This window comes from Mytilus californianus, unplaced genomic scaffold, assembly GCF_021869535.1.
Source record: "Mytilus californianus isolate M0D057914Y unplaced genomic scaffold, xbMytCali1.0.p SCAF_11, whole genome shotgun sequence".
Lineage (NCBI taxonomy): Eukaryota > Metazoa > Mollusca > Bivalvia > Mytilida > Mytilidae > Mytilus > Mytilus californianus.
Genome location: NW_026262593.1, coordinates 8174113 through 8196476, shown reverse-complemented (window position 1 = coordinate 8196476; position 22364 = coordinate 8174113). Strand labels below are relative to the sequence as shown.

The 22364-nt window shown below is 32.9% G+C and overlaps 1 protein-coding gene across 1 annotated transcript in view; it reads right to left on the bottom strand.

The window, feature by feature from the left end:
• The window catches only part of LOC127719480 (uncharacterized), a 29606-nt gene that overhangs the window by 3927 nt on the left and 3315 nt on the right, over positions 1-22364 (bottom strand). Inside the window, exons 2-3 of the mRNA XM_052225629.1 lie at positions 7943-8146; positions 3907-4185 (exon numbers count right to left, since the gene is read on the bottom strand). Of these exons, the coding sequence (XP_052081589.1) occupies positions 3907-4185; positions 7943-8146 (483 nt within the window). The remainder of the gene's footprint in view (positions 1-3906; positions 4186-7942; positions 8147-22364) is intronic.

The window sequence follows — 22364 nt, the reverse complement described above, 5'->3', positions numbered from 1 at the left end:
TGCTATAATTAAACACTTTATTCCTACTGAAAGACTTGCAAAATATCAAATTAAAAGGAAATATACGAATATTTTAATATATATATTAAGAGTGCCTGTATATCCCCAAACGCCTACCAAATGTACAGTATTTTATTAATATTGTCTCGAATTACAGTCATTTAACTTAATGTTTGACCTAGAAAATTATATGAAGATTACAAAAAAAAACTATTTTAATAAGGAAGACATTTGTGAAATCCGAAACTATTGCTGTATTCAATGAATATATCATAAGCCTGTAACAAAAAATGCACTATTGCGCAAAGGAAATTAACAGACGTGTTGACCTCTTTTAAACAATGATAAGAACACTGGTGCACTTTGAGAAGGAAAACTGTTTTAGAAACTATAAATATGAAATGTATCTTTAATAACAAAAAATTGGCACGAAATATAAAGGTGATATACGGACGTCAGGGCATCATACGTCCAGGTATCAAAAGACAAAAAAATAAAGGACGAAACTAATAGACATCCACTTTAATCTACACAAACAAAAATAGGGAAGAAGACACCAATCAAAACTCATACGTCAAAGAAGAACAGACAATAGTACGACAAAAAATGGGTTAAAAAACAAATTCTACAAAACGCTACATAGAAAACTAAAGATTGGGCAACACGAACCACACAAAACCGGGATAATCGCAGCTGCTCATGAAGAATGAAGCTGCTCATGAAGAATGAGCAGAATCTACTTCACTGGTAACATTTGTCCGGTTACTCTTTTTTAAATAAGTTAATGCATGTATAACCCACCATTCACACGTACCGGAAATCACATCCAGTAGCACGAGTCAAGGCTTAGAACATGTATAACCCGTCATACGAACCGGAAATCACACCCAATAACACGAGTCAAGGCTTTTATTGTTACAATATATCATAAGCCTGTAACAAAAAATGCCCTACTGCGCAAAGGAAATTAACAGACGTTTCGGCCTCTTTTAAACAAAAAGAAAACTGATGCACATTAAGAAGGAAATGTTGTAGAAACTATAACTATGAAATGTGTCTTTATTAACAAAATATTGGCACGAAATATGAAGGTGATATACGGACGTCGATAGCTGTCTCATACATTTAACAGATCATATAAAATCAAAAACTGCCAAATGTCTTTTTACTGGCATGGTTTTACTCGATCTACAGAAGGCATTTGGTTTGTTTGATCACAAAGTATTATGTGATAAGCTTAATGTGATAGGAGTTAGATCTGTAGAATGGTTCTATTCATATTTGACAAACAGGAAACAGATTGTTAATATTAACAAAACAAACTCTGAAGTGTTTGATGTAACTTGCGGTGTACCCCAAGGTAGTATACTGGGGCCGCTTTTGTTTTTAATATATGTGAATGATTTACAAGTTAGCATTGATCCTGATTGTATTGTTTTATTATATGCTGATGATACAACTATTATTTTTTTACATTCAGATCCAAAAATAATTTCTAGAAAGCTATCACTTATGTTAAAATCATGTAATTTAAAAGATTGGTTTGTTGATAATAAATTGTCTCTTGATCTAGGAAAGACTGAAAGCATTTTATTTGGAACAAAAAGAAAACTTCAAAATGTTAATGAAAATAATTTTTCTATTGAATGTGATATTGAAATTGAGAGTAAATCAAATGTGAAATATTTAGGTATCATTTTGGACAAATTTTTATCTGGTGAACAAGTTGTCGATAATATTATAAAAAAAGGCTAATCAGCGATTTACATTTTTATATAGTTATAAAGAATTTTTGTCTCAACAATCTAGAAAAAAACATTGTGTACTGCATTAATACAATGCCATCTTGATTATGCATGTGCTTGTTGGTATGAAGGCTTATCCAAAAGACTTAAAGACAAGCTTCAGGTTATTCAGAATAAAGTTATATGGTTTATACTATATCATCCTCAGAGAAGACGAATCACTTAAAATGAATTTGAAAAATTGGGATTATTGAATGATTGTAACAGAGTGAAACAACTTCGTCTGAATCATGTATTTAATGTTTTTCACAACAAATTTCCAGAATACTTAAAAAATGGTTTTTCAAGAACTTCCTGGAATAGGAATACTAGAACAACTGCTTACAATTTTTATGTTCCAAATGTCAAAGGTGTAGAATCTTCTTCTTTCTGTTTTAGTGGTATTAAAACATGGAATGCTTTGCCAGATTATGTAAAAGGCATTCATGTGAATTCAAAAATAAAATTTTAAGTATGAAGTAAAAAAAAAACACCTAATGAGTAAACTCAGGTCAATGTCAGATGCAGATTTCATATTTTATTAGATTGCTTTTTATACTAATGTTTTAAGCTGTCATTCATGGATACTATTTATTGCTGTAAAATTGAATGATAAATTATTTATTTTATTATCAAGACTATAAGGACCCCATTGGAAATAAGCTTGTTTGCGTTCATGTGTCATCCTTGGGTTAAGGCATTAGAGGTACCTATGTCACAACCATTGCTATATTTTAAGGTTGTATTATGTATTTGTATATATTGCATTTACATGAATAAATATTATTATCATTAGAACATGTATAACCCGTCACACGTACCGGAAATCACATCCAGAAGCACGAGTCAAGGCTTAGAGCATGTATTACCCGTCACACTTACCAGAAATCACATCCAATAGCACCAGTCAAGGATTAGAACATGTATAACCTTTCACAAGTACCGGAAATCACATCAAGTAGCACGAGTCAAGGCTTAGAACATATATTCCCCGTCACACGTACCGGAAATCACATCCAATAGCACCAGTCAAGGCTTAGAACATGTATAACCTGTCACACGTACCGGAAATCACATCCAGTAGCACGAGTCAAGGCTTAGAACATGACCAAATTGTTACAATGTCAGAATGGTAGATGACGAGTAGGATCAACTATGGTGATTTCATTTTTAGAGGTAATTCAATAACTTTTCCCTTCTTTTCGTCCATAATATACATGAAATTTAACAAACTGTATTTAATCAATCATAAAACACGCGATCGGGCGAGTCAGATGATGTGTTAATATTTAAACTAAACTTTTAAATTATAGACAAATTTTCACAAAACAGTGATTGTGGTAGGTGCAAATATATGTGGATCTTTTTTGTGTATAAGCATAAATTCCGCAGAAAAAAATACCCAAAAAAAGATCATAGATTAAAGCATTAATTTGCATCTCTGCCCCCAGAGACAGTTTTTGTGGCAAAAATACCAAAAATAGCCAATAATTTCATCGAAAAGAGAAAGTCAAGTATACCTTTTTATGTTCAGGCGTGTTTGAGTTGACTATTCTGTCTTGAAAACGTATAAAAGAAAAATATTGGATACATCATCTTACTTCAGATTCTATTATTTTTATATATTTAGGTTGTAGGTTGATGTAATAACATGGGGATCTTTTAGCGTACTTTTATGCATAGGTCAACTTAAAACTATTGTCTGATTGGTTGTCAGGGGGGATTTTCGAAAGTTCAAAAATATTTTTAAAAATTCTAATTAAATATTTCGTCGAAGGGCAGACTAATACTTTTCAGAGGTTGAAGACTTATTGCCCTAGATAAAACACACAAAAACTGAAGTTGTGTACTATTATTGAAACAAAACTTAGACATTCCACAGGGATACGCACAATTATTATATGATTTTGAAGTTAAACAAAATATCGAGTGATATAAATTATGCCGTTACACTCTATAGTCGTCTTATGATGTAGTTACTTGTGGTACGAATTGTCGTTATGCAGAACTTTCAGGGAAGAAAAATGGATATTGGAGTACATTTTCAAATGTATACTACAAGGCATTTACAAAACGTAGAGACACTATCATATATAACTAATAGGTTTACTGCAATAGTTACCTTTCCTCTCCTTCTTTTTATTTTCACCTTCCATGTGTGGGTACCAATATTTGGAATGTCTAAGGCACTGATAATTATATCACAGTTTCTATTTACATCGTAGTCAAGGACAACATTGTATGGATTACTCTGTGATGGAAATTTAAGGTATTGTTGTAAAGCAGCTGAAAATATGGCGTTGATTATGTCTAAATTTGGTCTTAATGGAATTTTTGTTGCGAATAATAATTCTTCCTGGTCATAGGGATCTTCAGCCTTTACTTCAATTCTGATAATTGGCTAAAAAAACATAAATGATTTATTATGTATTATTATACAAGGACAACTCCAAAAACGTTGTCGTATCATATTTCATCAGAATTGTTTTAAAAAGTTAATGAAAATATTTTGATCCAAATATATGTATTAAAATGCTTCCGTCCAAAACAAGTACTGGGTTGGTATAAAGCAGGTATTTATTTTACTTATATTTTAGTCACAATCCGGAAATTGTCAGTTTTTCATCCAGTCACTCGGTATTAACAGTTTCACGGTAAATCACCATTTGCAGATATAGCTCAAATATACTTTAGTCATGTAGATCTTCGCGTGTTTCGGTACTTATATATCCTTGATTTTTCAAATGTTTGGCTTACAGCGTTCATGATAAAAGTAAATCCGGAAAAGCGCCTCGGACGCATACAATTTATAAAGTGTTATTTTATTTTAGAGACGGGTCGATACCACTAGGGAAAACGGTACTATTTATTCTGCCATAGGTGACAATACTAAAATTTTCTAAATTTACCACTTTTTATAATAAAAACCTATATAAAACAGTTATGTGTGGTGTTAGTACTTTTTTATTCTGTTTTAAAAATTGAAGCCAAATAGTATCATGACCTACTTCCAACGGAGCTTGTTTATGTTATCCATGCCCACCGTCATTTTACACCAAATTTATGAAATTTTGGAAGTCTATTCGAATAATTCTCTAGAAAATATTTCAATAGGTTTCAAAATTTATATTTTAAATATACACACTGCAGTTATTCATGGATAAATAAAAAAATATATTGTACCCTTACATCCAATCACAGCGCTCCTAACTTGACTTCCTTCACCTTGCCTTGGGTACACAAAAGACCAACCTAATGCTGGGAAAATGTAATAGTACCGTTTTCCCACTACCAGTTATCATCAGTTCAGTAGTCAGTGTTTCGGTACTAACATGATTTATAATCATACGTTTCTTAAATTGTCCGTTAACAAATTTATAAATGATTAAAAAAACTAAGGTTCCAACTCCCTCAGGTAAACACGACCTAAGATAGATAAGTCTATTATTTTTAGGCCCCTTTAGGTCAGATAGTTCTTCACGTGTTAAGTCAATTATACATCCTTGGTTTTCAAATATTTGGCTTTGAGTGTTCCTTATGAATGTAAATCCAGAAAAAAGGTGTGTCGGGCGCATGCAGTTTAACTTTTCTAAAATTGTCCGTTTATAAATTTTGAAATTATAAAGAAACTAAGGTTTCAACTCCCTCAGGCAAAGTTGACCTTAGATGGATTTGGCTATTTGTTTTAGGTATTTTTGTCATATCGCTCTTCATGCAACCGTTTCGGTACTTATACATCATTCGGATTTCAAATGTTTGGCTTTGAGCGTTCCTGATGAAGGTAAATCCAGAAAAGCGCTTCGGACGCATGAAATTATTTTGTGTTGTTTTCAAATTTTTAATAATAAAGTGTTATTTTCTTCTTTTTGTAATTTGTCTCAATGAAAAAATTATAGCGTAGTGATCTATTTTTCAGAAAAATGTACTTCAAAATTATTGAACATTCTATCGGCTCTTACTTACATGGACAACTATGTGTTACGGGGTCATTAATTCAATTAAACAGTTGCTTCAGACGTACTCATTATGTACCTTTTACATCTGGAACAAATCACTATTTTACCTAATAATTCATGTCTAAAACTGTTTTAGAGTGTAACTTCATCTCCATACTTATCATTTAAAGAAAAGACACGGAAGATTCAAAACGGACACATCGAAGCGAAGCTGACAACGGTATGGAAAAACGAAAGGCGACGATCCAAAAATAACCTTGTATACAAAAAAATAAATACTGAGCAACACGAATCCGCTCGGTATCCCGTCTTAAAAGTGTTTTCTTTTTTTGGCTTTGAGTTTAGTAGTTATGTTAAAAAAATTAGATTGAGAAATGAGTAATAAAGATTCTTTTTTTAAACCAAGTAGAAGTTCCTTTTGTCTTTAAACTTCCACATTTGTAGATAGCTGAGATAAAGATATAAGACCAGTTGACTGTACTCTATGATTCTGTACATGTAGATACGACCACTGCATCAAATAATATATATTTCTCCTCTTCAAACTATTTGATTTTACATTTTAAAACGCGAGGCTTGCCGAGCGTTTTGCTTATCTCAAAACCATCAGGCATGGTCGTCTTTTTCACGACATCACAACAGATATTTTAAAGGAAACCAAAAAAACTGACGCCATTACTGAATTTTGACAAAGGAAGAACTGAGATCAAACGAACCACACGTTGGCCATAAAACCTGGCTGGTAAAGTATACATCGGCTAATTAAAATATCTCATAAGCCAAAAGAGATTTTCAAAAATCAGGCATGGTTCGTTTGATTTCAGTTCTTCATTTCTTAAAATTCAGTTATTGCGTCAAATGTTTTTGCTTTCCTTTGAATTTGCTGTTCTGGTGTTGTGAAAAAGATGACCATGCCTGACGACGTCACACAGAAAGAACACATCTTTTGGTAGACCATTGAATAAGAAGGATAAAGATTGCCTACATATCAGCTACAAATCACAAGAGAAACAGATTCAATTTCGAGATAAACAAAGCGCTCAGCAAGCCTCGCGTTTCAAATTGTAAAATTAAATTGTTTGAAGTGGAGAAATATAAACAATTTGGAATATTTTAGTTGAATCTAAATCAAATGAAACCATAAAATTTCTGCGTTATTTTTTCCACGTATCACAATTATATGAACCCTGCAGGTTACTTCAAATATTTTTGACTTTCCAGGAAACGAACAGGTTGATAGGTGATTTAAAAATCTTGAAAACAAACATGTTCATGTTTTTCTCACTTTTAGTTGTATCTAATGTAAAAAAAAAAAAAAAGAAAAAAAGAAATTGCAGTATATTAAGATGTTTCCTTTTACTTAACTCAGTAACATGCATTTATGTCTTAATAAAGGATTAATGGTAAATATAGTGATATGTTTTGCGTGGTATGCTCCTCCCCATATATAAATGTCTTGTGTCATGATTCTGACCACTTGGTTTCTGTAACTGTACGGATTGATTATATTATCGACTTAACTTGCATGTATGACATATGGAGACCTTCTGATTACGACTGTTATCGTGTTTAGAGTGTTAAACTGGATACATAAGGGTATTAACAATTAATGCTACAAGTAGAGAATTAGAACCAATTAGTACTGTCTGCTTTATGTAACGGGATTGTTTAGGAATGGTAAGGCGTCATATGGATCAATAAGTCAGTAAGATATTCAGTGGAACGCTTCAATCATCAAAATGATTTCAAATAGCCCAATCGTGAACTAGAAATGCTTTTCTAATCAAATGTTTAGCAAATGAATACATATAAACAATGTTTACTGGCCGTTAAGATGTAAAAAAAATAATTTTAATTCTTTCTTCTTTTTTTTTTGTATTTCAGATTGAGAGAAACATTTTAAGTTTTCTCCAAGTCAGCGTTGTGTAATATGTTAGTTTTATGAATACATCAAAGTTTAACAAGAATTCATTTTTTTAGTGACAATATATACATCTATAAATTAGCTTTCAGTGAAATGTATGTTCTTGGGGTGTCATCATCTTGCATTTTGTTGTTTGGCACAGTTTCAAGGCGGAACATGGCTTTAAAAGGGGTATGATGAAGTTAATAGAACGATATTCTGTCAGGAGTATAAATCATTTGAAAGATTTCTCTAGGGCAGGTACCTATCAGACAGGTTCTTTTACAGAACTAACTTACTCGAAGTGACAAACGACTGAATACCATTCCGTAACTGCGGACAGCATTGAAGGACGTACTGTCTGGAATAGAACGTGGCGTTTCCTCTACCTCGTTCCCGACATGATTAAAACTGGTTTTTTTTAGGATAATATGTTTCTGTGGTTTCTGTAGTAGATCCCTGTCGTCAAAGTTTTCGATTGTATCTGGCAGCTCATAATCATCCTGAAAGTTGAAAAATAAAACTGAGGAATAAATGTAAATGTGTTGGTTCACGAGTTGCAACAATAATTGTAGCAAGAAAAAATACTAACCAATTTACTTAATTCAAGGAGTAACAAGAATGTGTCCATAGTACACGGATTCCCCACTCGCACTATCATTTCTATGTTCAGTGGACCGTGAACTTGGGGTCAAAACTCTAATTTGGCATTAAAATTAGAAAGATCATATCATAGGGAACATATGTACTAAGTTTCAAGTTGATTGAACTTCAACTTCATCAAAAACTACCTTGACCAAAAACTTTAACCTGAAGCGGAACAGACGGACGAACGAACGGACGCAAAGACCGAAAAACATAATGCCCCTCTACTATCGTAGGTGGGGCATAAAAAATCAGTCCAAATATAATACCAGGTTTTGGGAGTTCTCATGAGAACAATTGGTTATTTGGTGTCAAGCATATACTCCTATACACCCTTATGGTATGTATATTAAATAATTCAACCTATATCGATGTGTTTCTGTATTTGAAGGTAGGGACCACTAAGAAGCACAGAGTCTACTGGAAATCATTTTAATTCATTTTGTTCTAAAACCGTAGCAACGAAGAAAATGTTGATTTATTGGATAAGCTAGACCTATTATATAATTACACGTATTGGTATCCTGTATACAGTATTCTCGTGTGAAATTCAGATCTGTTCGTCTGCCGGAAACCATTTTTTTACTAAGATGTTTATTTGCTCCATGAAATATTTTACATACATGTATCTGTAACCAATGAATATTTGAATGTGTTGGTCAAATATTAGATTGATTAAGTATGAGAAATTGTGTGGGATATGCGTCAATGAGACAGCAACCTGAAGACAAATAAAAAATAAAAAACCTAGAGTTCAACAAACTGTCTTCAATAAAAGATAGGTGTCTACACTATTTGTCAAACTCTGAATAGTCCCGATTCTAAAAAAAAACGTAAAAAACGTGTGAATTGGGTAAACCTGTATTGTTATCCAAGTATTTTATGTTATACTTATAATCCCACATCCTGTCGATACTTATATTTTGGTAAGACACTTGGTTATGCTTTCTCATTACGGATTGACATTTATTCTCGGAGAACCGATTTATTTATTAATTGATATTGGGCGTTGAGCTAGCTTTCAGTAACTCCGAGTACTCTCAGATTTGTACTAAGTATCTTTCATTTTTTTGTTTATTTTTTTATTTCACGAAATACCGAACTTGTGTGTCAAACCCTCTGATTTTTACAGTTTGTTCCAGTGTTTTGCTGTTACACCACTGTCCCAGGTTGAACTCTCACAAAAATTATTAAACCCTGCCATATTCTTTATGTGCCTGTCCCAAGCTAGGAACCTATTGTACAGTGGTTGTCGTTTGCTACTGTCTGTAATATTTGGTTTTTTTTGTTCATTGTTGTCGTATAAACCAAATAGTTGGTTTTCTATATTGAACTTTTATTTAATAAATGTGAAATGTCAACGCTGTATGAAAGAGGCGAATAAACATTATCAATCAGAAAAGGAAATCTACTTTTTGTTAAGAGATATTAAGAAATAAATATGATGACGTAGAAGTCATATCGCGTTCATTCATCAATTAGTGATATCTACAGATCCGTCAATTGTATCTATTATAATTTATACAATTTGAAGGTAGAGAATAAACAAATTGAGATGAAGATATAGTTGTGTCAGTGGTATCTTAAATTAGTGGGTACACAATCTTGATATGATACATGAAATCTCTAGCTCTGGTTAATTGTAGACTACACCATCTGTATAGCTGCAAATGAAGTAAAAAGAATTGGAAAATCCTCTTCGTGTGATCATGTATACGACAATTTAAGGAAAATTTTCTGCAGAAAATCTATGATTATAGACTTGTTTATCAAAGAATGTTTATAGATAATCCCTATAAATGTATATATGCAACGTTAATTTGTCAAACGTGTAAGAACTCTGCTATTATCCATTGTATGTTTATGGAAATGAAATTTTCAGCTTGGACTTTGATTTCAACTGTATCGAAATTAAATCAAAGAACAGAAGTAATTTTTATTCGGATGACATCAAGATCTGATGGCTGACGAATAAGGGATGATTTCCGTCTACCATAGAACTATAAGAAACTTTGTTGTTTAATCAACGCTCGGATTCAAATAGTTCAATGTATTTTCCGGGAGATAGCAACTTGATTAAAAAATTAAAATCGATTAAAAAGGGGCATTCTGAGTAGAGTATAAACTCTTCAGTAGGCCTAATAATTGAAGGGATCAAGAACTTGTTGAAGGGTTCTTTTTCATGCATAGCAAATGAAAGTCTTTAGACAAAGAGGATGATACATGACTGTTTAACGGTATGTTACATCAGCCACACAGCCAGAACGACTTAAGTTGCTTGACTTTAGAAGTCTGGGTGGTAGTGACCACATTTCTATACATAAGTCAACCTTGTGAGTATCTACATTATGTAATAATTGGATATCTTTGACTACATTTATCGTTTGGTTTTTACCTAAAAATTCATACCTATAATCCTTCATATTTAAAGAAAACTGATTTGAGTTATTGTTTGTTTAGTTCTCCCTATACCGTTTTCTCATTTTAAAGACAGACCTCTCCTATAATTGTGCGATTATTACAACGTGTTTTATAATTGTAAACATCTCAATTGTTTTTGTGGTGCTATTTAAATGTATCTACTGAAGAGGTAATTCGCAGTGATCGTTTAAGGTCCGGCTAAGCTAAACCAGACGAAGATCCAAAAATTATTCAAAGGATATATGATGTGTGTGAGGAAAATGTAGAATGGTGAATTTGGCTGATATTTACCTTATTTCAAAAGCAATTTGAAAAAGTGGAACTTTTGAAACCAGGACTACTCCTCCCTTCATTTGCAAGTACATTTTTTTCCCTAATCATTGAAGATCATAAAAATTACGCTAGCTGATATTTAATTTGTCATAAAAACTGTCACTTTATATGGACATTGATTTTAATACATGATTTCTAATCAGAAATATCGGCGACACAGCTATACTTGGTAAATATCTAGAATTTTAAAAAGGTAAACCAACACGATGGCATGAAAGAAAATATGTCTAAAATTTTAGTGTATATATGTAAATAAACTCATCATAGATACCAGGATTGAAATTTTGTATTTGCGCCAGGCGCGCGTTTCGTCTACAAAAGACTCATCAGTGACGCTCGAATAAAAAAAAGTTAAAAAGGCCAAATAAAATATGAAGTTGAAGATCATTGTAAGTAAAATTATAACTGGTGTAGCTTCTGTCGCATGCGTGTAAGTAAATTATATTTGATGTAGCAACTGTCGCATGCCTGTAGTAAATTATAACTGATTTAACTTCTGTCGCATGCATGTAAGTAAATTATAATTTATGTAGCATCTGCTTCTTTCAGATTAGTAATTACAGTCATTCCACTCCGCAATCATTTTGGTTTTATTGTTGTACTCTCTGTTTTCTAAACTGAGCAATAGTTACGTACTCGATTTTAACCTTAATAACATTTTTACTTTTCAATCATTATAATGTTTATAAAAGAGATGGAAGATATCAAGGGGACATAACTCAGAAGTCGAAATATTACATTAAAAACCTTGATTAAGCCCATTTTATCTAACAGTGAGTTCGATTCGGTAATGTACATTCGACTCCGATCTTTAATGACTAGGGCTATCAGATTTCCTGCCGAATAATAAATATCTGTGGTTCTCTTTTGAAACGCCGGTTTCCTTCACTAATAAAACCTGGCTGTTATGTATGATATAGCTAAATAAATTCGACTGAAAGTTACGTTAAACATCAATAATCATCAAACACATTGCAGAACTACTAATTTTTACATTTAATAACAATGTAAACATTTCAGGAAACTTTTACATTACAGACGAAGTTTTTATACAAATTATAGACTGGGTCTTGTTAATTCGTGTTTTATCAATCGTCTTCGTCTAGGATTGACAAATACACTATAAACCTTAATATTGGAAGTTCTCACGGGAATCAGAGCCATGTATTGATAACTAAACTGCTGTCAATCGTAGGATGCCTGATCGTGAATAAAGTGTATATGCTTTTGATGATATTTAATTATGGCATCCCTTTCCGGGTCAGCTGGTTCTAACGATATTTATAGGAGTTTTCGTCTTCAAACAACTATTGCATTTCGCATCAATCTTTAGTATTATATCTACCATACACTAAGTGCTCTTGTTATTATTAAAAGAATCACATGAAGATACCTTTTCGATGTCGTCTATTTTTGCCAATAGAAAATTTAAGGTCATAAAATCACTGCAAGTTCAGGTACAAATCGACAAAGCTGTCGATCTCAAACAAGAGTAAGACCGTTTAAGAAGTTGGTGTTGTGCATACGTTAAGTGGTTCCAAGATACTACGATGTAGAAACACGACAAAAACTTTAATTTGTCATTTCATACGCGTTGACTATAATAAAAAAAAGGTAGACCTATTATAGATAAGCATCTCTTTCTCTCGGAAATCGTTATACTTTACTGAACCAACTCGACGGGGCAACCGTTGAATTTTGAAAAAAATGATATTCTTTTACACATTAAAAAAAACATTGTTTTTTCCTAAACGTCCTTGTTCGGTCTATTGCAGTGTGAAATTAATTTAAATTGAAATGGATTCCAAAGGACAATAACATATTTTTTTATGATGTATCTTTTTTTAATACTGAAGCTATATAAAACAAGTGTATTTAAAGGGTAATTAGCCTTCTTTTATGAGATAATATAACATAATAAAAGAATTTCAACAATTAACACAGAACTCTGAAAATTTCAAACTAGGTATATAATGTAAAAGTTTACAACTATATGTCATCGTACGGCCTTCCACAATTAGCAAAATCCATACCGCATAGCACGGTATAGAAGGCCCCGAATAAACAAATGTAAAACAATTCAAACGAGAAACACGTCCTGATTTATCATATGGCAAGATCCCAAGTACTTTATTCATATATGATTTGCACCACGTGACCTTATACGTCATACGTTGATTTATAACCGCCAAGTATATTTTTTTTTCTAAACTACTCATGTAGATCGTTAAATCATATACCATATTATCCTATCACAGCCTACCGGCTATCGGTATGGCAGATACGATAGAGTCTGTTTGGCTATTGTGTATAGCAGAATTTTGTCTGTGTTTCAATTGCTTTTGCAATGCAATGGATTTTGCAATCTTTTACAGTAGATGTTGATCTGTGTTATCTATTGCATCCGCCGTACCGATAGCCGTTAATATGATGTGCTAATGGAATCCGAATTTCCAAGAAGACTTTCATCATGCAAATCAGTATTTCTGATATCCTTTCCCTCCTTATACAATTGTAAAATTTAGTGTACAGATAAAATAAACAATCCGTCCAGTTTATATTCATTTTATATTGTCTTTTGTTTTAATCGGGCGTAGAACTGCAGCAGTAAATCTACCATTCGTCCATTGTCTTACAAATCGTATTACAATATTTAACAGAGGTTGTATACATAAAGGGAGTTACCATTTGATTTTTATGGGGGGCTAGGATGAAAAATGTTGTACTGCAATTTCTTTTAGTTGTAATCTCTGTCCTGTCTTATTATTTTTCACTCTTTTCGGTCCTTCCTTTTTTTATTTGTTTATCCTGACTTTTTTACATAAATTGTCATCCTGCCTTTTTTTTTTTTTGCGAAGTTGCTCATCCTGCCTTTTTTTTACTCAAAACTCCTGTCCTGCCTTTTTTTCAAATTTCATCCTAGCCCCCCTCCCCCCTCCCATAAAAATCAAATGGTAGCTCCCTAACCCTAAGGGAACAGTAGTTTACCGATGTGTAAATTTCCTAAATCGATTCAGAAGACTTATCAAGGTAACAACAAAAACCGAAGGAATCGTATGAACTCCAAAAGGAGCAAGACAGGTTTCGCCGACATGAAAAGGACTCATACGTGAAGCCGAATCAAATCAGTTGGAAGATCAAATCAAATAAGAAGTTGAAGAGCATTAAAATCCAAAAAGACCAGAAAATTGTGCTAAAAATATGTAAAGCCATCTATGAATGGTGGTAGAAACCTCGAGTGTTTCAAATAATTTAAATCTTTGTAAGCAAAAAAAAGACCGTATCATTAGTATTACATGTCAACACAGAAGTGTTAACTACAAGGCTGGTGATTCCGTCCGGGAAGAAACGTTCAACAGCACTGGCATCGACCGAGTGGTTGTAAAATTTCATCAAAGATACCAGGTTTATAATTTATCACGCAACACAACGTCTCGTCTACATAAGACCCATCAATTTTGCTCGAACAAAATAGTTTGAGGGTCAAATGAAATACGAAGTTGAAGAACATCGAAAACCAAAAATTCCGAAATATTGTGCCAAATACTTAGCCCATCTATCCTTTGGATCAAAAACCTTAGTTTTTCGAATAATTCAAAATGTTGCAAACAGAATTTTTACAGAAAATAACGGTTTCATTGATATTTCATTCCAACACAGACGAGTTGACTACTTGACTAGTGATTTATGCTTTCGAAAAGATGACTTTAGCGTTAGCCGTATAGGAACCGTTTATTCAGTAGCTTCTTTGTTAGCAGAATTCGTCTGCTGACATTAAAGAAATCCACACAAAAGTTAAAGATCTGGATTATCGTATCCGTTGCGAGATATATACCCCATATACAATTTCTGCTGGAATATTGACTTTTAAGTTTTGGATGAAAAATGTTTGTTCCAATTCTACATGTATGAAGAAAAAAACAGATCTTCAGGGTTTTTATTAAATACACGTCTGATTCACCCACTCCGAGAATAAGTAATTTAACAGTCATTCAGAAATCTTAATCTGATTGCCGATATAGTAGATATAAGTAAGATTAAAAGCGATTGCTTAGAGTTTTTGACATCAATTACAATATGCCATTGCTATGCATTTAGTTATCAAGTATAGAAAAGAAATATAAAGTCATTGGCATTATTTTTTTTTTCAATTTTAGAAAATCATAAAAGAGGCATATAATGTTCATGGATTTCCTCTCTAATAAACGCCAGTAATTTATCAATATTTGGGTCTTCGAAATAAAAGGCGCGTGGTTATTCATAAATACATAAATATTTTTAATTCTAAGTTTGTACATTTGAACAGGCATCAACGACCTCACAGTTTTAACACATTCGGATGTTATCCTATAGACAAAGTGATGCTCGATGTCAAAATATTTGAAAATCCAAAGCTTATAAAACTAGAGGCTCTCAAGAGCCTGTGTCGCTCACCTGATTCTACTTTGGTTTTGGAAATCATGTAAAAATAGATTAAAATCATAACAGATACCATAATAATGAGTGAGGCCAAATTTGGTTTAATATTGGTCCTGTAATTTACAAAAAATCCTGGTGGCCATCTTGAACAGTAAATCGGCAACAAAGTAGCAACACTTCATCAGCACCTCATAAGAAACATTTATGCCATGTTTTGGTTTCATTCCATTCAGTGCACCTCTAGAAGAAGCATTTGTATGTATTTCCCACAGGGTCTTATGTTAAAGGAAGTCCCCCCATTGGCGGCCATCATGGATGAAGGATCAGCTTCAAAGTAACAATCCATTCAGTATGTGGTTCTCTAAAAGAAGACACTTGTATGTATTGTCCATAGGGTCCTTTGTTAAACATTGTCCCAATCTGGCGGCCATCGCGGATGAAGGATCAGCTTCAAAGTAACAACACTTGGTCAGCACCTCAAAAGGAACATGCATGCCATGTTTGGTTTCATTCCATTCAATGGTTCTCTAAAAGAAAACATTTGTATGTATTTCTCATAGGGTCCTATGTTAAAATAAGTCCTCCGCTGGCGGCCATCTTAGATTATGGATCGGCTTCATAGTAACAACACTTGGTCAGCACCTCATAAGGAACATTCATGCCATGTTTGGTTTCATTGCATTTAGTGGTTCTCTAAAAGAAAACATTTGTATGTATTTCCCATAGGGTCCCATGTTAAACTAAGTCCCCCCGTGGCGGCCATCTTGGATTATGGATCGGCTTCATAGTAACAACACTTGATCAGCGTCTCATAAGGAACATTCATGCCATGTTTGGTTTCATTCCATTTAGTGGTTCTCTAAAAGAAGACATTTGTATGTATTTCCCATAGGGTCCCATGTAAAACTAAGTCCCCCGCTGGCGGCCATCTTGGATTATGGATCGGCTTCAAAGTAACAACACTCAAACAGCACCTCATAAGGAACATTCGTACCATGTTTGGTTTCATTCCATTTAGTGGTTCTCTAAAAGAAGACATTTGTATGTATTTCCCATAGGGTCCTATGTTAAACTAAGTCCCCCGCTGGCGGCCATCTTGGATAATGGATCAGCTTCAAAGTAACAACACTTGGTCAGCACCTCATAAGGAACATTCATGCCATGTTTGGTTTCATTCCATTCAGTGGTTCTCTAAAAGAAGACATTTGTATGTATTTCCCATAGGGTCCTATGTTAAACTAAGTCCCCCACTGGCTGCCATCTTGGATGATGGATCCGCTACAAAGTAACAACACTTGGTCACCTCATAAGGAACATTCATGCCATGTTTGGTTTCATTCCATTCAGTGGTTCTCTAGAAGAAGTTCAAAATGTAAAAAGTTAACGACGGACGACGGACGACGGACGCCAAGTGTTGAGAAAAGCTCACTTGGCCCTTGGGGCCAGGTGAGCTAAAAATGAAGAGAGTACAAAGCAAAAAGTAGAGCCAAAGTAGAGCAAGGAAGCGGAGCTTTGCATGAGTGAGATATATTGCTTAATTTATAATAATTTCCCCAAGTTTGTAACCTCAAACTTTGATAACACAAAATCCGTATTTTTATGCCATAAAATATTTATTATTATGATACAGTTTTTTTTTCTGTTCATCGCTTATCTTACTCCAATAGAATGTATCGCTATTTGGGAATTTTTTACACTTGACCCGAGATTTTGCAACAATTGAACTATTGATGACATACAACAATCGCTTTTGCATTGTGACGTCAAATATTTTATAAATTAGGTGAGTCAGAAGCGCCTTTCTGGATTAACCTTAACCAGGAACGCTAAAATTTAAGAGCCAAAGATGTATAAATACCTGCATATTTGAGGAGCAATATAGCCAAGATGAACATAAAAGGGTTAGCCAAATCCATATATGGTCAACTTAAACTGAAGATGTTGGAAACTTAGTTTTTTTTTTATTAATTTCTGAACTTTTCAATGGAGAATTAAAAAAAGGTATGTTTTAAATCATGTCAATAATGATGTACTGACTACTGAATTGATGATACCATCGGGGACTAGCAGTCCAACAGCAACTATATTGACCTATAGCTAGAAAATAACACTTTATGAATTTGGTTTCGACTGACAAACTTTTCTGAATTTACTTTCATCAGAAACAAGTGTTATAAACATGACTTTAATACTTAAAATCGGATACTTCTGAGCTGCGATACTAATAACTAATTACTCCTACTACATTGTGCATCTTAAACAAAATTGTGAATCTTTTTTTATAAAATTTATACATATTCATTTAAAGGTGGGCAGTCATTTTTAATATCCAGAAGATATAGATTTTAGTAGTACAAAGCTAATCTAATAACTCTTGGCTCAGAAAGTTTTGTCTATAATGTTAAGTATCCTGTTTTATTCAATGACATTATATGTTCCTCGATATTCTTCTTCACCTGTTACGACTAGTTTAACGAGAGAAATACTAGAAAGTACACCTTAATGGCATGGTAAATCAATAAGCTTTAAATATATAACTAATCAACGCTTCATGATTGTTTACTGGCTCATTTGATACTATACATGTTCTTGTTTATAAAATTAGTAAGTTATTAAATGGGATCATGTCGATTGGAAAAGTTAATGTGTTTAAAGAAACTGTTACTGAAAGGCCAACAATGAATACGTGCGTGTTATACTAGCAAGATCAGCTGGTGTTGAGGAGTATTTTGAAAAGAAAAATATAGTTTATAATAGGTCACACTCATCATAGATACATTTGTATCAGGATTAAAATTGTGTACGTCAGACGCGCGTTTCGTCTACAAAAGACTCATCAGTGACGCACGAATAAAAAAAGTTAATAAGGCCAAATAAAGTGGAAATTTGAAGAGCATTGATGACATTCTTATTACTTGAAGTTATATTTTGTAAAATTCATTTCTATCCTACATTATCTTGACATTGGAAAGAGAAACGTACTTGAATATGAAGTTGTAACTTTAATTAGATTATTTCTGTTTAAGTTTAATCTATCAGTGTCATTCGTCAAAGCAATGTCCTTCAACTTCGTAATTTATTTGGCCTTTTTAACTGTTTTGATTCGAGTGTCGCTGGTGTGTCTTATGAAGACGAAACGCGCGTCTGGTGTAAAATATTTTAATCCTGGTATCTATGATGAGTTTATTTGATAAGCATAAGGAACAGAAAGAATCTAACTGCTATATGATATGTAATGCACACTTCTATAAGTAACTTCTAAACTTACATTTCACTTTAAAAGTATCCCATTTTAAACATCAGATATATTGATAAGATATGTCCCTCTCCACGTTGACTGAGTATGCTTTTTTTAATTGAAAATGTCATTTATTAATTTGTTTATTAATTTCATTCTATCTTATTGTTTTCTATTAACTTGTATGTTTTACTTATGTATTTACTTATTTTACACTTATCAGAAATGATTCTGTCCTTGTACCATATTTGGTTTTTGTTTATTGTTTTTGCATAAATCAGGCCGGTAGTTTTCTCGTGAGAATTGTTTTACGTTTGTCATGTCGGGACTTTCTTCAGCTTGCTATACTGTATGAGTTTCTCTCATTGTTGAAGACCATGTGTTTACCTGTAGTTGCTAACGTATACCTCATTTGGTCTCTGGTGGAATGTTGTCTCATTGGTAAACATACCCCATCTTATTATTTTTGTCTTCAAATTATTACACACTTCTTCATTTTGAAGTGCTTTACTCATAACATATATTTGTCACTACTTTTACTGAGTGCTAAAAATTATTCAATTTACAAAATTTTATTTTATGAAGGTGATAAATCCGGCTACAGTTGTCTGACGCTGCGTTGACTACACAACCATTGTCACCTCGTACTATACATGTACCAGTATAATAAAAAATATCCACTAGAGTCCAAATGACGTGTATGTAATCAAATATAGGTCAGTATTTGGGCTTCAACAATAACAAAAAATCATACCGTATAGTATGCTACTATAAATAAACTCATCATAGATACCAGAATTGAAATTTTGTATTTGCGCCAGACGCGCGTTTCGTCTACAAAAGACCCATAAAAGGCCCTACATGGCATAAAATTAAACAATTTGAACGAGCAAACCAACGGTCTGATTTTTGATATAACAATAAACGTAAACAAATATGACAAACAGAAACCGACGACAACTACTGAATAATAAGCTCATTGCTATGGACACGCACATACAAAATCTTGAGGGCTCAAACATGTTTGTGAACGCTCAATCCTCATTTATAACCTTGGACACTAGTGTAACTACACAACATAAGAACAAACTTTTAAAATCAGTTGGAGATCACTGAACTCATAAAATTGACACGAAGCACAAAACAACTACAAACATAAAGACAAATGTGCCGATCTATTAGTACTCGCAGTGACTGAAAGCTAGTTCAAAGCCAATAACAAGAAAAATTAAATCACATTTCCCAGACTAAAGGATGTGACGCATATAACCTATTTGGATTTAATCCACGTTATTATAAAAAAAACTTAGCAAATTATTTTATGAATGCATGTGTATCATAAAATAAACTTCTAAAAATATGAAATACTTTTAAGCATTTAATGACATTTGCATATTTTCCATGTGATGACATATCTGTCCTTTAGTTTATGTAATACATATCATTAAATACTAGGAAATAGGATGCGTCCGTTCACCATGTTATTTCTTGGATATAGGATGCGTCCGTTCACAATGTTATTTCTTGGATATAGGATGCGCCCGTTCACAATGTTATTTCTTGGATATAGGATGCGTCCGTCCACAATAATGTTGACTAGGAAATTCGGACATTAATATAGTTTTAGTTTACGTTATATTGATGAATTACTAAACGAGCAAAGTATTGATATTTACAAAAAAAAATATTTTTAAAGCAAAGGATAGCAATTCATCCTACCAAATGTTATTCATTATAAAAAATATTTCGAATACTAGTATATAATAAAAAAGATAATTATGCGACGCCTTATGATTGTGAGTTTTAATTATTTTGTATGAAAATATCAATACTGGACGCAATGAATGATATAAACCTATAAATGTTTATATCAAACTCCCCCCTACAAAAATCGTTTTATTTTAAAAATTCACAAATCTCAAATGTAATAACATGCAATAAAAGTTCAACGACCAAGTAACAAAAAAAAGATCATGGGTTATAACACAATTGAATAATATGAAAATATCGCTAATTGTTTTTACAAAACAATTGAGGCAATATGTTAAATACCTGCTATTAAGTTTAATATTCCCAATCATCGGATAAAAACTTAGAATTTAAGCTTATTGACTAAATTCACCTTTTATCGCAGAGCTGCTTTTATCGCAAACGTATACTTCTACTTCAGCTTTTACTAATTGCGTTAACGACATTTTTCTATAACCTTTTTAATTTCTGATAATACATTAAAATATATAGATATAACGGTGTTCGATAACAAGATGCTTGATTACAGCATTAATGTGCTTCTAATTACAATGGAACTAGTTAATCACTTCAGATATAACCAACAAGAGTTATCATTGCGTTGAAGCATTGCATTATTTTTTGCAATTTATCGTTTACATTTTACTGTAAAGGTCATAGTTAATGTTCATAAATGTGGATAAATAGTCGTTCTGTTTAAGATTGGCTTAGATCGTATATCCATAAATTTTAGTTATGATACCTTATATGTACAATTCTGTGCAAAAACATAAACTACAAAAAAATAATTTTAATGCTTTTGGAGAAATGAAAATATATATTTTGAAAAGATGAATGCATGGTCAAAAAGTTCACATCACTACTTTTGTGATAAAGATGTTGAACTAAGGTTTCACTTATAAAGAAAAGAAGCCAGTATTATCTTCTTCGCTTGTAAGTTTGCTGTAAAGATGATTTCCTCTCAATAGATGTTTAAATCAAACGGTGACTTTTAACGCATCTATCCCATCGAACTTGAAAAAAAGGAAACCACAGACACGGCTAAATCTGCCTCATTTCTTTACTAATATCTAGAAACTGACCATGAGTGTTGGTTCAGAACAAAAATTTACGACAAAAGGCATGATTTAACCTCCCTTATTATAAACCAGTTCCCTAAAGCAACATTCCAGCAGCTCCTGTATATGGATTACATATATCAGGTTAAACGATATTCCAGAGCTTGCATTTCCTATCATGATTTCCTTGACAGAAGACTGCCGCTTACACGAAAACTTTTGAACCATGGGGTTCAGGTGTTAAAGTTGAAGTCATCTGTTCGAAAATTTTACGGACCTTGAATTGGTTGGCCGCTATTGGATATATGTTTTCACAGATGACCATATATATCTTACATAATCCCGTCTTCTTTTTCTTTATTTGTGACAGTACTAAATGAAACTTATCACTGAATTTGTACCTGCAATCAGTAACATGATGGAAGTCGCTTGTGGAGCAGGATTTACTTACCTCATGGAACATCTGAATTTACCATCGATCATTGATTGGTTTCGTCTTGCTTGGTCGTTAGTTACTATGTAGTGTTTAGCCAGGAATAGCCTCTCACGAATCTTTTAACTTTATCGAAAACACGTTTAACTTACTGAAAAATTGTTAACACTTGGACATCATTTCGTGAACAGTATTTCAATTAATTTACGTACCTTGCAAAGGGTGCTGGGGTCAATGGAACAGAAAACCAGGGTCGTTTCCCGAAAGTTTACCAAAGAAATAAAAAACAATTTCAATCTATGTGCTTTTGGTTTTGTTTTTTCCCCCGCGTTTTAGACCTTATTTTGACGAGTACAGAATCCCTGTCATAATTCCACTCAACCAAAACGGGCAGGTCGTGTATTTGGTACATATTCCTTCATAAA